Source organism: Pinus tabuliformis, chromosome 5_1 (assembly GCF_031772625.1).
Source record: "Pinus tabuliformis cultivar Carrire ecotype Pingquan chromosome 5_1, CPIR1, whole genome shotgun sequence".
In the NCBI taxonomy this organism is placed as follows: domain Eukaryota; kingdom Viridiplantae; phylum Streptophyta; class Pinopsida; order Pinales; family Pinaceae; genus Pinus; species Pinus tabuliformis.
Window position 1 is genome coordinate 532,078,982 of NC_142305.1, and position 15,020 is coordinate 532,094,001.

General features: G+C 42.3%; 1 protein-coding gene across 1 annotated transcript; it reads left to right on the forward strand.

Moving 5' to 3' along the window:
• Nucleotides 1–9,086: 9,086 nt before the first annotated feature.
• Nucleotides 9,087–9,701, forward strand: LOC149165883 (uncharacterized). The gene has a single exon (XM_089429965.1). It carries the CDS (start codon nucleotides 9,087–9,089, stop codon nucleotides 9,699–9,701), a length of 615 nt encoding a protein of 204 aa, XP_089286091.1.
• Nucleotides 9,702–15,020: the final 5,319 nt, after the last annotated feature.

Consider the following 15,020-nt stretch of genomic DNA (forward strand, 5'->3'; position numbering starts at 1 on the left):
CCCGAAGTGCGCTTCGGCGCTTCCGTACAGCGCTTCCAAATTTCCAGGAAGCGGCTAAAAAAGCCAAAGCGGCGCTTCCGAATTCGGAAGCGCCACTTTCGGCCAAGCTTCCGAATTCGAAAGCGCCGCTTTCGGCCAAGCTTCCTAGGCGCTTCCGTATGGGACGCGCTTTGGGGCTTGGAACTTGGGGGGGGGGGGGGGCGCTTCGTGCAACACTGGTCATGCATCAAAAGGTTCATTATGTGAACCAAACAAGCAAACCAAAAAATGTTGGGGTATCTATCCTCAATGATTGCTCCCGCTGCCTTACAATTAGAAACATTATCAGTGATGACTTGGATGACATTGCATGGCCCAATAATTTCAATTGTTTGAATCACTAATTCTACAATGTTTATGGCAGTCTTGAACTTGTCTGAGTAATCATGTGATGAATGGAAGATTGCACCAGAAGCAGACACACCAAGAACACTTATCAATGGTTTTCCTTTGACATTTGTCCAACCATCACATACAATGAATAACCCATAGTCATTCGAACTATTTGTGAATTTACCTAAAGCATGTGTTAATTTGGCTTTTTCATGACCAAGTCCATTAGTTCTAGCTTTGTCATACCTCGAGCTCTTGTATCCTTTAGGGGCATCATTGATGGTGGAAACCATTTCATGCCAATAAGGTGAACAAAGAACATTGAATGGTATCCCACATGCACACAGAAACTGGAAATTTTTTTCATCCACATCATCTACACACCCTTGATCAAGCATTTTTTATATGGTTCTACACCTTATAGGGATGTTTGTGCCACTACCTATGCCTCCATATCAACTACTATGGGTGGATGTTGATGGAGTTCTTAGTCTATGTGATTGTGGGCTAGTCGTGTCATGTTCAAAGTCACCCTTTGATCTTTTATTTTTGTATTGCGCTTCCTCCTCTTCTCTTATGTATTTGGCTCTTTGAGCTTGTGACACACTTACACAAGTTTTGATTCCTATTTGTTTATCTCTATCCCATGCCATTTTCCCACAAAGATGCTTTCTGGCATGAGTGTATGAACCTATTAAGTGTTTTTGCAATGGAGGCATGTAAATTTAGTGGTTCCACCCCTTTTCCCTCCTAAAATCTTTTAAAGAGAACATCTTTCATTCAACAATGGACATATAAAAAACACAAATGCTATTGCTACATGGATTCATGGAAAAATTTTAAGATGGGAATAGAGTATAGACCCTACCTCTTTGGCTCTCCAATGGTGCCTTCAATCCCAGGCTTCAATCTCCCTTTAAAACTCCTCAAGCTCCCAAGCAACCCTCTCACTCACCTCCTTGCTCCTTTCAATCATCCTCTCAAGCCCTCTCCTGCTCTCAACACAAAGTAAATGGTGCATTTGTGGGAGGGGAGGAGGGGATTTTATTTATTTTGGCCCCTCCTCCCCTCCCTCCAAAAAAATTTGCAGTCACGTGGTCGGCACCCAGGAGAGCAACATTTTTAAGTCGGGAGCGATCGGGGAGCTCCCCGACTGCTCCGGCTTTCACTCTCGAAAAACTAGGGAGAGGTTTTTTTTTCAAGGTAGCGCACTTCTGAAATTCGCTCCCTTTGGGAGTGCACTCCGGATCCGCTCCTGATCGGAGCGCGCTTTGAGAGCAGATTCAAGGGGGGCCGCTCCCTGCAGCCCTTGTATAGATCAACCATTTGTATTTCTCTATCTCCATCTACATCATATGTAAATACTCATGCATTTAATTTGACTGGCCTTCAATGACAAACCAATATTATCCAAACGCAAAATAAAAACAAGAGAAGTTAACAAATGTCCTCAAAAACACAACACTATCTGGCGAACAATGTTGCATTGACTCAGCCCCAAGAATAGATAAAGATGTGTTGTTTGCCAGACCAAATTCACTCCAACTATTTCATCTGCAACTACTAACAAACTAAAATAGCATTAGGGGTGGTAGGTAGGGGAGGGATTATTCACAATCCCATAGGAAAAACAGTAATTAAGTATGCTTAGGGCCTAGGTAAGAAAACAAACAATCAAGCAAAAACGTATGGGCTTTATATGGGCATCCTCCTCGCCCTTCAACAAGGCGTTAAAGACCTCACTATCATAGGCGACTCTTTCCTGGTCATCAAATACTTAAGAACCAACTCTTCTCCTAAATATAATGCACTCAACCAGATTCTCTAGCATGTTAAGAGCCTCCTCTCATCTATCTCCAACTCCCCCTCCTTCCATGTTCTCAAATCTCTTAACACTGAAGCGGACTCAATGGTCGATAGAGCTTGCCTCTTACAAGAAGGAACACCAGATGTCAATGAGGTCTTACAATGTTCCTTGATGCTATTGGAAAGCTTAGGCTTTTTTAGTCTTCTTATCTTTATAATAGTGCCTTTGTGCCTTGCTCCATTCCTCCCCCCCCCTTCCTCATGGTCCCTCTTGCTCCCCCTCCCCGACCCCCTTTCCCATATTCCCACACCCCCTCCCATTCCAGGAGAGTGGTACGGAACCCTGGCAAGCATAGTGCCTCTGCAAGTAATCTCTCTAGCCCTGAAGCCATGGCTCCCACATGTGAACAATGTTGCAAAGAACTTGCAGAATTGAGAGCCGATGTTTATGACCTCCAAGTTTTGCTTCATCAACAGAGCCTTGCTGACAATTCCACCTTGGACACCATAGAAAGTCAGCAGAAGAAGATTTCACAGCTCGAGGATGAAGTGGAGGCCCTTCGGAACATTGTGGCGGATCTCCAGTTGCAGGTTGCCAAGGTTGACAGTCCGCCAATTGAACCTTGCAGGGACATAGACCTGAATCGATTGGCTTCTCCCACAGATTAACCAATTTAGATGTTTGGCTTTCAATGTATTTACAAGTTTTGCTACAAGAATAAGGGTGCTATCGTATAGTATAATTTTTTACTATGTTAATACTAGATTCAAAAGCTATCTCATGGCCACTATGTTGCCTGAGAATCACTCTGCAATGTAATACACCCGGGTTCTTGCCGCAAACTTAATATAAGCAGTGTTCATTTTTGTTTCAAAAAAAAGAAAAAACAAACTAAAGTAGCATCGAAATATTCAATTTTGATGTTTCTAACATCTATATGCAGCTCAACTAAATTCCAATATATCGAACTAAAAACCACAATTTTGTTTTTGCTTTACCTACTTGTTTAACGTTGTACAATTTTCTCTGGAGCAGACATCCCTACCATCCATCTATAATTCAAGTTTTGGAAGTTCATTGCCTTATTTGGATCTTCAAGGGTTCTAGGGCATAGATTGGCAAAAGATCTCAAAGCCAGTAAGCATTGACCCAACTGCTAGGGAGACTGGTTCACCATTCTAATGAAAAATCCTTCGCTTGCAGATAAGCTAGGGAAAAATAGCAGTGAGATCCCCAACCTAAAAAAAATACAAGTTTATTTGGTTATTGGTTTATTTGTTTCCCATTTTTCATTATTTATATTATCATAAAAAAATAAATACAAGTTCATTTTTAAAGTAGCAAAACTTATCTCAATTGAGAATAACAACGACAACAATTATTATTGACTGCTATATATGAATATAGATTGATTCAAAATTCACAAGATATGCTTCTGTTTTCTTTGGTCGGGCACAAAACATTCCGGAGGTATTCCATTGGTCAAACAGGGCAAAATTGCACCAAGTCTCTAGGAGGTTAGAGTTTCAAAAACATATATCTCTTCAGTAAATCACTTGCAGCCCAGACTCTGACGCCTGATTCACAACACATCCTTGTGGGGTAGGACCCTCAAAGCAATAAATATCCTCCCATCCATCTCTTTCACAGAGTGGTTTTATCTCCCTAGAAAATCCCACAATGATGCCTGGTTCACAACACATCCTTGTGGGTTAGGACACTCAAAGCAAAATACCTCCCACCCATCTCTTTCACAGAATGGTTGTCTCCCCAGGAAATCCCACAATGGCCCTAATGTTAGGAAAGTGATCATCCTTGCCTTCCCCTTTATAGGAGAATGGACTGATGGCGCATTGGAAATGGGAAACAACTGAAATTGGGTCAAGACCCTTGGCTGGGCTCTGTAAATGAATACACCCAGTCCAACAGTCTTTTAGATCACCTACACCAATTAGGCATTTACACACTTGCTGATGCTAAGGCACAAAATACACAAGAATGGGGGTTAGCCGGTTGGAAATCAGCTACAGATTTGAGGCTTGAAGGACAAGATGTTGATGATTGAAAAAACTATACTAATCTCCTAGCCACAAACTCCGTAAGACTAAAGGAGAGAACATTTAAGATGACCTGGTATGACAAAAAATCCCTAGCGGGTAACAATGGAGACCTTAAAGCAAAGTTAGGATATCAATCACACTCAGAGTCACTCTTCCATGGAACAAAAAAAATGGTAGTTGTGTTCCCTCTGGAAATTGCATGCCCCTTTCAAATGCAAACTTACCTTTTAGCTGGCTATTAACAATAAACTTTTAACATGGGACAATCTCATGAAAAGGGTACATATTCACCTGTTAGCTTTATGGTACTCTATCAATTGGTTAGTTGGGTAATTATTATTATTATTATTATTATCCAATTTTAAGGTCACAGCCAAGCCAGACACCAAATTGGTGTATGAGACCCCCTTGTTTGTGAGACAAGGGACCCACCTCCGCGCAGCGATTTGACTGCTAAGTCTACGAAGACATACATACTCTACCCCCCTCTGGTTTTGAACCTGTGACCTCTTAGGGCGAAACACATGCTCTTAACCATTAGGCCCACTCAAGTTGTATTACTTTACGTACTTTTTCCTACTTGATTATTATTCATTACATATAATGACCCCCTCTTTGTTCATCGATTTTGTGCCGTGTAAGGAGAACTCCTTAACCGCTATTATAAAAAGTGGATCATAGAAGACGAGTTGGTAGCAAATAAAGGACTAAATCAAATGCAAACTTACCTTTTAGCTGGTTATTAGATTCTTAACATGGGACAATCTCATAAAAAGGGGTTGGCATGGCCCTAGCTTCTGTTCTTTATGCAGATCCTCTGATGAAAGTGCCTCACACATTTTCACTTCCTGTCCATATACAGTACAGGTCATCTCATCCGTGCTAACAGAGTTGAACATAACAGGCTCATGATCACGCCCAGAATTGGAGGAATGCCTCAAAACATGGACAGAGAACAGCTACAAAGTCTTATAACGATTTTCCATGTATTATTATCAACAGCCTGTGGTGGGGCAGGAATACAAGCATTATTTGTTCAAAAAACATCCCTATGGAGGTCACTTCAGGTTTGGTAAAAAAAACTATGTCTGGAACACAAAGTAGATCACAAGCCACAGAAATCACAGGTACCAGTCATGGCCCCCCTTACTCCAAGTTGTCTGTAGCATTTTTTCGATGGAGTAGCACAAGGAGATCTGCCACGTTGTGGGGTTGGTGTTGTCCTCTTTCTATCTCAGTCATTCAGCAAACATGTCAGATATGCCACTGGACGAGGCACTGACAACCAGGGAAAGTTTCTTGCTTTGCGCACCCTCCTGACCATTGCATCACATAAAAAGTTTAAAAACTCCAGGTTATGGGAGACTCAAAACTTGAGATCGATTGGGCCAGTCATAAGATCAATATAGAGAACATCTATCTCCAGCCTATGCTGCAAGATATCAGAGAAGCACTCTCATCCTTTGACTGGTTATCCTTTACCCACATGCTTAGAGAACTCAACTCCACTTCCGTTGGTCTCTCGAAAGATGCACTATATCTACTGACTGCGACCTTTGTTATATCTGACTACATAGATGCGAGGAACATGACCAAATGGTCATAAAAGTTTAACATGTTCACCGCTCTACTCATACTCTCCTATCAGTTTAGTGCTGAAATGTTTTTAACAAGCTAAAAAGAATTTCTGCTACAATTCTATACATCTTTACACAGGAATGGATGAACAGTCAAAAGCTAGCTTTCTTCTATCATTTTCAGGTCTCAGATGGAGGCATGTAGTCTGCTAAAAAAATATCATTTTTCATACAGTTACTCTGAAACAAAAAACTTCTTTTTTTTTCATCTAGAAAGAAAAAATGAATACAGATTGATTCATCACTATTATTTAATAAAAAGTATACCACCTAAAATAACCTGTTAGAGGCTTATAAAGGTAGACTTCACTTTTACCAAATCTCTCTGTCTTGGGCCATTAGCCTATTTCCCTATGTTAAGGAAGACAAGCTCTTAGCCACAAACACAATATCAGGTCTTCCTTTAAGACTCAAAAGATGATTCTAACCAAAATAATATTTACAAGAAAGCTAGTCTCCCTTCTGATCATCACAGAGGTAACCTAGTATCCCTTCTGATCATCATTGAGACAACCTCTATTGAAGTAATATGCTTTTCAGTATTTTCTAACTTTAGTCCCATATATGAAACCAGATACTACCCTGATTGTAATGTAACATTATAGGCTGCTAGTGGTCTATAAGGGTAGACTTTCACTTCTACCAAATCCCTCTTTGTCATGGCCATTAACCTATTTCCTTACATCTAAGGAAGACAAGCTCTTAACTAATCCAATGTAATTTCAAGTCTTACTTTAGGACAAAAAATAATTCTAACCAATTTTTTTTTTCCAAGAAAGCCAATATCCATGGTGATCATCATTGAAACCACCTCAATTAAAGTAATATGCTGTTTAGTATTTTTCTAGCTTTAATCCCATAAATAAAACCCCATACTGCACTGATTGTAATGTAACATCTTACTCAAAAGGAAAATACATTTTTTTTTTGGTAAATGCCTCTTAGAATTTTCACTTTCTTTTTTAAATATTAATACAAAATGTTATATAAATATTTTTCAAAATTTATTTATTTATAGAAAATTATTTACGGGAGCATCAAACAACCCTGATGATAGAATCAAACTTAATTTCAATGCAAGTAAAATTTGATGGGCGATGGAGTCGTGGATGGGAACCCTAGCGCGACCTAATCTTGACACGGGGTAGGGTCTCTGCAGTACACCTGGTACTACCACGTCTGCGCTAGGCTAGGCCCGTTCCCAGTAGGCGTTTGGCTCCACCCCGTTTCACTCCTTCCGTCCATTGCACGCCTACCTTACTCCCCGCAACCGCGACTGAACCCTACCATTTATCGGTTGTTCGCAGTTGTTGGTCCCCTACTGTGACGGTTACTCCGGAATACGGTGGCAGCTGGCGTAACCCCCGGAGCAACAATGGAGACCGAACTAATAGACTATTCTGAGGACCCCCTCGAGGGTATATCCATTTTTGGCAGGCATACAAGCTCTGAGGGTTTCTTCCCTTTCAGCAGAGAATTAACTGAAGCCATTGCTCCGCTCCCGTCGCTCACAGGTCCATCCAGTGCGGTCATCAATCTGCCTAAAGTGTCGCCCTCTTGGCCGCCCTTTGACGTTCCTCCCCTGACGCCGATCTCCCTTCATTTCGTAGCCAAGAACACAGGGCTTGATCCAGCGGCTGGTTCATCTAGACTCTCATCCCTCCAACCTTCTCCCGCCTCACATTACCCCTCACAGTCTCACCATGGTGTGCCTCCGCCCCTTCTAACTCCCACCATTTTGACCACAGCTCTTGTTCCCCCTTCTGGCTGCTTCACGAATGTCCCCCCTCTCCCGGACGCTTTCCCTGCTAGCCCTAACCTAACTCCCCCAAACCCTAACCCTAATCCTGCTAACCCTACTTTCGATAGAGCTCAAGGGTGTGCTGAGGCTGCGGAGCCAAGACCTGGAAAGAGGCTAAGGTGCATTAAACCTAAGGCGCAAGAGGTTATCATTGACTAGGAAGAGGACTTCCAGTGGCAAGATACCATGGACATGGCTGCGACAGTCCTGGTGGGCAAAGTTAGGGGAAGGAACTACTCTGCGGCAAGACTAAAACAATGGGTCGCGGAAATATGGGGCCAACATCTGGCTAATTTGCCTTTCGTACAGACCTTTGTCCGTGGTTGGTTTGCTCTGCGATTTGCGCGAGCAAAACATACAAATTGGGTATTGTCCTCCTTTTGGCATATTGAGCAGGCCCCGATAATGCTAAGGAGGTGGAGTCCGCTTTTTGACCCAGACAGAGAACAACTTGGGGCTAGGCCATTATGGGTTCGCCTCCCTGGTCTGCCGCTTCAATTTTGGACCGAGGACATCTTCAGGAGAATTGGAAACACCCTCGGCACCTTCTTAGATTATGATAGATCATACCTCTCCACTGGGGTTATGGCCTATGCACGGATCCTGGTACATTTAGACATAAGAGGAGGGTTGTAGGAGCAAGTCACCCTGCGCTGGAGGAACTACAATCGAACCCAGATCCTTGATTATGAGGGGGTCCCCTTTCGATGTAGACGATGCCACAGAGTTGGCCACCTCTACAAAGACTGCCCTCTTCTAGGGAAATCGAAGACTGGGAACAAAGGGAAGACAATTCCCTCAATGAAAAATCGGACACAGGCAGATCACTCAGAGGATGCAAAGCATATAGACACTGAAGCAGCTGGATCCAGGCCGACCTCGACAACACCGAAGAAGCGCGGGAAAACACCTCTTCGGCCTCCTTCACCACCATTGACCAGGTCAAGGGCAGCCGCTGGAGCCACGCTATCTTCGGGTATGTCTAATTTTGAACCTTGCTCTGCAACATTTACAATTTCTTCGGCTTATAATGATAAATCTAAGGGACCCCATCAGAGCCCTGTTACCTTGCCATCCCACCCCAACCACCTTGAATGTCCCCTGATTCCCCCTCCTCCTACAATATCATGTACCCCCCCTTCTTTTCCAGAGGAGGTGCCATCTGAATTGAATCCTGGAATTGATCCCATTCCCCATCGTTACCACCTTCGCTCACATTCTCGGTCCCAGGCCCCTGATACTATCGGCATTGGTCTAGTACCTTCCCCCACCCCTTCGAAGCTCCCTCGAGGTAGACCATCCTCCCTATCAAAAGCTAAACAGCAAGCAGGGATGGAGATTGCCACGGGGAGACAACTTACTCTTGACAGGGTCCTTAGAGCACAGAATCCCCTGGAGCCGTCTCCCCCATGAAGGTTCTCTCTTTCAACTGCAGAGGGATTGCTAGTCCTGAGAAAAAACTAGCACTGCGAAGGCTCCTCAAGACTGAACCGACCAATATAGTCTTCTTACAAGAAACTCTGGGAGCTGCCGATGCCATATCCCCTCTCCTGGAATCCATGCTTCCCGGATGGCACTTCCAAGCCATAGATGTAAATGGCCGCTCTGGTGGCATCGCCCTAGGATATAATCCACGCTCGATAAAGCTGATCAGCACCTGGGGTGGCATTGGATTTATAGGGGCTAACACCTTCTCTACTGAACTGGGAACTGATATTAGACTGATAAATGTCTACGGACCCTGCCACCATCGGGAGGACTTCTGGGAGCATCTTCTGGCATCCAATATCCTGCAACCAGATAACATCATTCTGGGTGGGGACCTTAATTTCTCTCTGGGATTTTCAGAGTCATGGGGGCACCATGCCCAAGTCGATCCTCTATCAGCCTTCTTTGAACACCTCCTGGAAACCCACAGTTACATTGACATCCCCTCTGCTAAGCTAGTCCCGACTTGGAGGAACAGAAGATGTGGGGAGAATAGTCTTGCCAGAAGGCTCAATCGCTTCCTCATCAAGGAATGATTCCTGGAGAGAGGATTTACATACCGCCAATGGGTTGGCTCGGGAGGATTATCGGACCATTTATCGATATACCTTGATATTCAGGGAGATATAAGCAAACCACGAGCCCCCTTCAAATTCAACTCCACCTAGTTGAAGGATATTACCTATATCCGCCTAGTCACAGACTTTTGGAAGGCCCACCCACCTGCAGACGGAAGGAACATCACTGATGGCTTCGTCGACAACCTAAAAGAACTGAAGAAGCTATCAAAGATTTGGGCTCATAACAAGAGGGTACAAGAAGAACAAAATCTAAGAGACATTGAATCAAAAATTGCTGATATGGAGGATGAATGCGGGGGACTTTTCACAACAAATGATCATAGGGATAAGCTCACCGCCTTAATAACCAAGAGGGGGAACATCCTTAAAGAAAGGGAGGAAACATGGAGATTGAGAAGCAGAGCAATATGGTTGAAGGAGGGAGATGATAACTCAAAATTCTTCCATAAATTTGCAAATGGAAGAAAGGCAATCAACACTATCTGGAAATTGACAAATGAGCAGGGTATTGAGGTGGATACCTTCCCTCATTTGGCCACACTCACCACCTCACATTTCAAACAAGTCTATCAGGCTCCTCCCAATGCCACCCTAGTAGAGGTCATAAGAGTAGCACAACTTTTTCCTCGGTTCGTCGATCAGGAGAATGCTATGGATCTGAATAGAGAAGTCACTCTTGGGGAACTGGAGGCTACCCTGAAATGGTTTAAGAGGGACAAGAGCCCCAGTCCAGATGGCTGGTCGGTGGAGTTTTATTTGGATTTTTTTGATATCCTAGGAGAAGATTTACTCAAGGTCATCGAGGAATGCAGGATATCTGGGCAAATGCATGGGGCCATCAATTCCACATTCATAGCCCTCATCCCCAAATTAGACAACCCATTAACCTTCAATGATTTTTGGCCCATATCCTTGTGCAACTGCATATACAAAATCATCTCCAAAATCATTGCAAATCGCCTTCATCCCATTCTTTCCACCCACATCTCCTCAGAACAATTTGCCTTCCTGCAAGATCGACAGATACATGAAGCTATAGGAACAGCCCAGGAAGTACTGCACTCAATACAGACAAAGAAGATCAAAGGTATGATCCTCAAAGCTGATCTATCTAAGGCATTTGATCGAGTAAGTTGGTTATATATCAGAATGCTCCTAACACATTTAGGATTTCCTGTGGGAGTCATAAAATGGATAATGTGTTGCATCACAAATATATCCTTTAGTGTCCTGATAAATGGAGCTGCTTCTCCTTTCTTTCACTCTGAAAGAGGACTCAGGCAAGGATGCCCCTTATCACCCCTACTCTTTCTACTGGTTATGGAAGGGCTCAGCAGACTTATTAAGGATATGCATCTCAGAGGCAGGCTTACGGGAATTAGGATCACGGACAGATGCACGATAACACACCTCCTCTTTGTGGACGATGTGTTGATCTTCCTCAATGGGGGAATAGGAGATCTGACTACTATACAACACTCTATCAACCTATTCCAAACTGCAACTGGCATGGCTATTAATAACTCAAAATCCACTCTCACCGTATCTGACTGCTCCCCTCATGAGATTCAGTTCGCACTACAAAGGTTTCCTTTCACCCTGTTACAGCTGGAAGAAGGCCTCCGGTACCTGGGGTACAAGCTGAAGCCACTCGGCTACAAAATAGCTTATTGGACATGGTTGATCTCAAAACTAGAAAGGAGACTTAATATATGGTATCACAAGTATCTCTCCAGAGCCGGAAGACTAGTGCTTATCAAAGTTGTTCTTGAGGCCACCCTGGTGTACTGGATGTCACTAGCTTGGATACCAAGAGGCATCCTTACAAGATTACAAAATCTCTGCTGTAGATTCCTATGGAAAGGCAAAGTATTAATTTTAGGTATGTTCTATGCTTAGAGCAATTTATTTCAATTTTCACATATCTTTCCAAATTAGCAATCACATCACCATTAAAGTAAACTGCAAATAGAACATAAACATAAATAGCAGAAGACAAGCCAAGACAAGAGGACACAAGATGTGGCGCTAGCTAGGGACAAACCCCAATGTGGGGAAACCCTTGATCAATTCTTCTTATATGTTCTTCAATAGTTCAGCAGAGAGAGAAAGAAAAAAAGATAGTACATTTACAACAGAATTCAACACTTCAACTTTCTAGATAAGAGAATCAATCATCTCTACATGAGATCAATTGAAGACATGCTGCTTCAACTGATTCTCCAAGGTGACTCCTTCACCTATCATTGTGTTGCATCTCGTCCATATGTTGCACCTCACGGTGTTGCACCATGTTGCACTCATCATCACAGTGCTGAACCTAATGACCATGCTATGCACTTCATGCTGCTTTCCTGTCACTGTGCTTCTCAATCACTGGACTGCCCTCATCACGAATCTGCACCCAATGCTGCACTCATCACTGATCTAGTCATGTAGCTGCATCATACATAGTGTTGTACTATGCATCACATCATGCTGCGCCTTGTTAGTCCAATTAGGCCATGCTGTCATTTGTTTGCACAGCTGTTTGCTACACTCCTGGTTAGGACACTTGCAGCAGCCCTAGTTTCATCCCACAGTCAACAAACTAGCCCTTTAAGGGCTACGACATACCCTCATAGGTCTCCTCCTCACCCACACTACTTGCTTAGGGTATTGTCCACCCTTGACAGCCCTCACACAACCTCTAGTTGTGTGCTATGGCCTGCGGCCTAGCACAACAGATTGTTGTAGCAACAAACCTCCGAAAATGTGCCAAAATAACTTCCAAACAGCAACATGTTTGACCCTTAGGAACTCGACCTAACAGTCAGCCTTCTCGACCCTCTTCATAGCAAACTCGGATCCTAATTATATCATTGTTCCAGCCCTAAGACTATCCGCACTTACCTCAGCCACTCGGCCTCCTATAGCAGACTTCGGATCCCTGTTTTCCCACGCTGTCCAGACTCCAGAACTCCTCCTTGTTCCCTTCTAGGTTGCTGTGACTAGGGTATATCCATACCACCCTTAGTTAGGGCAGCGTAGGGCTTCCTCTAGTTGTGGATTAGAGCCTTCCCTTAGTTGTAGATTAGGACTCTACTAGCTGCGGATTAGGGCCTTTTAGTTTTGCAGCCAGATCTCCTATAAGTCTGCAACTAGGGCTCTCCTAGATGACCCTTATTTAGGGCTGTGTAGAAGGCATCTCTTCTAGACCTCCTCTTCCACCAAAAACCCAAACAAGTGGAGAGTGAGATCACAAGAGATGATATCAAATGACTTGAAGTCCTCCTTTATTTATACTAAAACGTTGAGCACTTGTGGGGTTTATTTGGTCGCTGGCCGACCTTGACGATTTGTCCAATAACACAAATAAATTCATATCTCCATGAATTCTTATCGGAATCGGATGATCCTTAGATCAATCCTACACCTCTCGATGAGAGGGATCTAAGAAAAATATCAGCTACCATAAATAAGATGACCCACATGGAGTTTGGCCCTAGTTGCTAAATTTAACACAAACAAACAGGGAGGATTGTAACATAGCATAAATAATAGTCTAAAATATTTAAACCTAACTATATATAAAATAAAAAACATAATATAATTTGATATACAACTCTAATTTTACTAAGTTTCTTTCATAACACTCATTCTCTTAGTAAACATTCTCCACTAACTCACATATTATTTCCATAGCTGATGATAAAATATTTTAATATATGTGCTTTTATTCCTAGGCATTAATAAAAATAAAAATTGTTTGTCCTTAATAAATCATTAAATAAACTTTTATTTATTAATTTATAATATTAGATTAATATATATTTAATGATATTCATATCAATTATTAATGAGTTAATTCAAATATAACTCGCTAATGAATAATATAATTAAGTCCTAAATTAATATTTAATAATATTCATATCGATTAATAATGATTTAATTCAAATATAATTTGCTTGATGAATAATATAATTAAGCCTTGCCAAGACTCCACGATAATTAAGTTTGGTACGCGCGTCTCCACAATAACATCCCTGCATACTTCACGGAGGTGATTGGCATGTCGACAAAAGGCCAAAGCCTATGACCTTGTGGATAGAGGTTCGAATTACACGCCGATCATTTCTTCTGTTGACGTCTGGTTGTTTTATTATATTCCATCGTGGCTCATCGCTTGGCTTGTTAACTGGATACTTTGATACCGTACGCAGAACATTATATATATATTTTCCTTCCTTCATTGAATACACAACAAATTACTTCTTGACAGGAGCACCTTCTTCATAACTAGCTCCTTCTTCTCGACTTCTTGATCTCTGCTGCTTTCATGGAGACTTAGCCGACCTATGATCAACCATTCATGTTGGCCTACCTCCAGATAGATGTGTCCCTTCAGTTCAAGGTGAAATCGTATATAAATATGACGTCTAGCACCTCATTTTAACCATGATTTTGGTGATTGATTCAGAGATAAGATACAGAAAGAACTCATCTCAGCTTAGACTTGTGGTTTAGACCTGTTCCTAGAATCTCCTACATGTGCCTAAAATTTCAAACTTGTTCCTAAAATTTTGGACCTGTGCCATCTATAGTGCTTGGACCTGTGGCAGAGGATCTGTGATATGTAAACCTTAGAATAGTGATGAAACCAAACTTGTGGGAAGTGATGTGCTTGTGAGAAGACTTCTTGAGTAGCTCTTGAAGTGATTCTGAAGCAGTTCTTGGGAACAACTATTCGCAGAATTTTGGAGCAGTCTTTGAGAAATTTTTGGAGGTGTTTTAGATCAAACTAAAAGTCAGTTTTAGAGAAGCTTTGAGGACAATGTTGGAGCAAAAATTTTAGTAGAGAAGAAAAAATCTAGAGTTGTTTATTATTTTGCAGGCCTGTTGAAAAAGACATTTTGGAGCAGTCCTATGACATATTTTGAAGCAGTCCTGTAAGCTTTTTTTTTAGCAGCCTAATGACATTTTTTCTAGAGCATCACACTAACATCTTTAGAGTAGACTATTGGACACCTTTTGGAGCAGCCTAGTGGTTCTTTTGAAAGAAGACTTAAGGAGAAATCTTGGAAACTTCGTGTAGCAGTTGTTGGAATTTCTTGTTGTAGGAGACTTGAAGTCTTGTGAGAAACTTGGATGACTGAAGACCTCATGTAGAGAATCCTTTAAAGTTGTGAAACTTCTTGAAAGCTTTTCTTTGAAGACCTTAAAGCAGTATTGAATAACCATTAAAGACATCTTGTTGAGTGAGTGACTGGACAAAGTCAGAGATTTCCTATACTG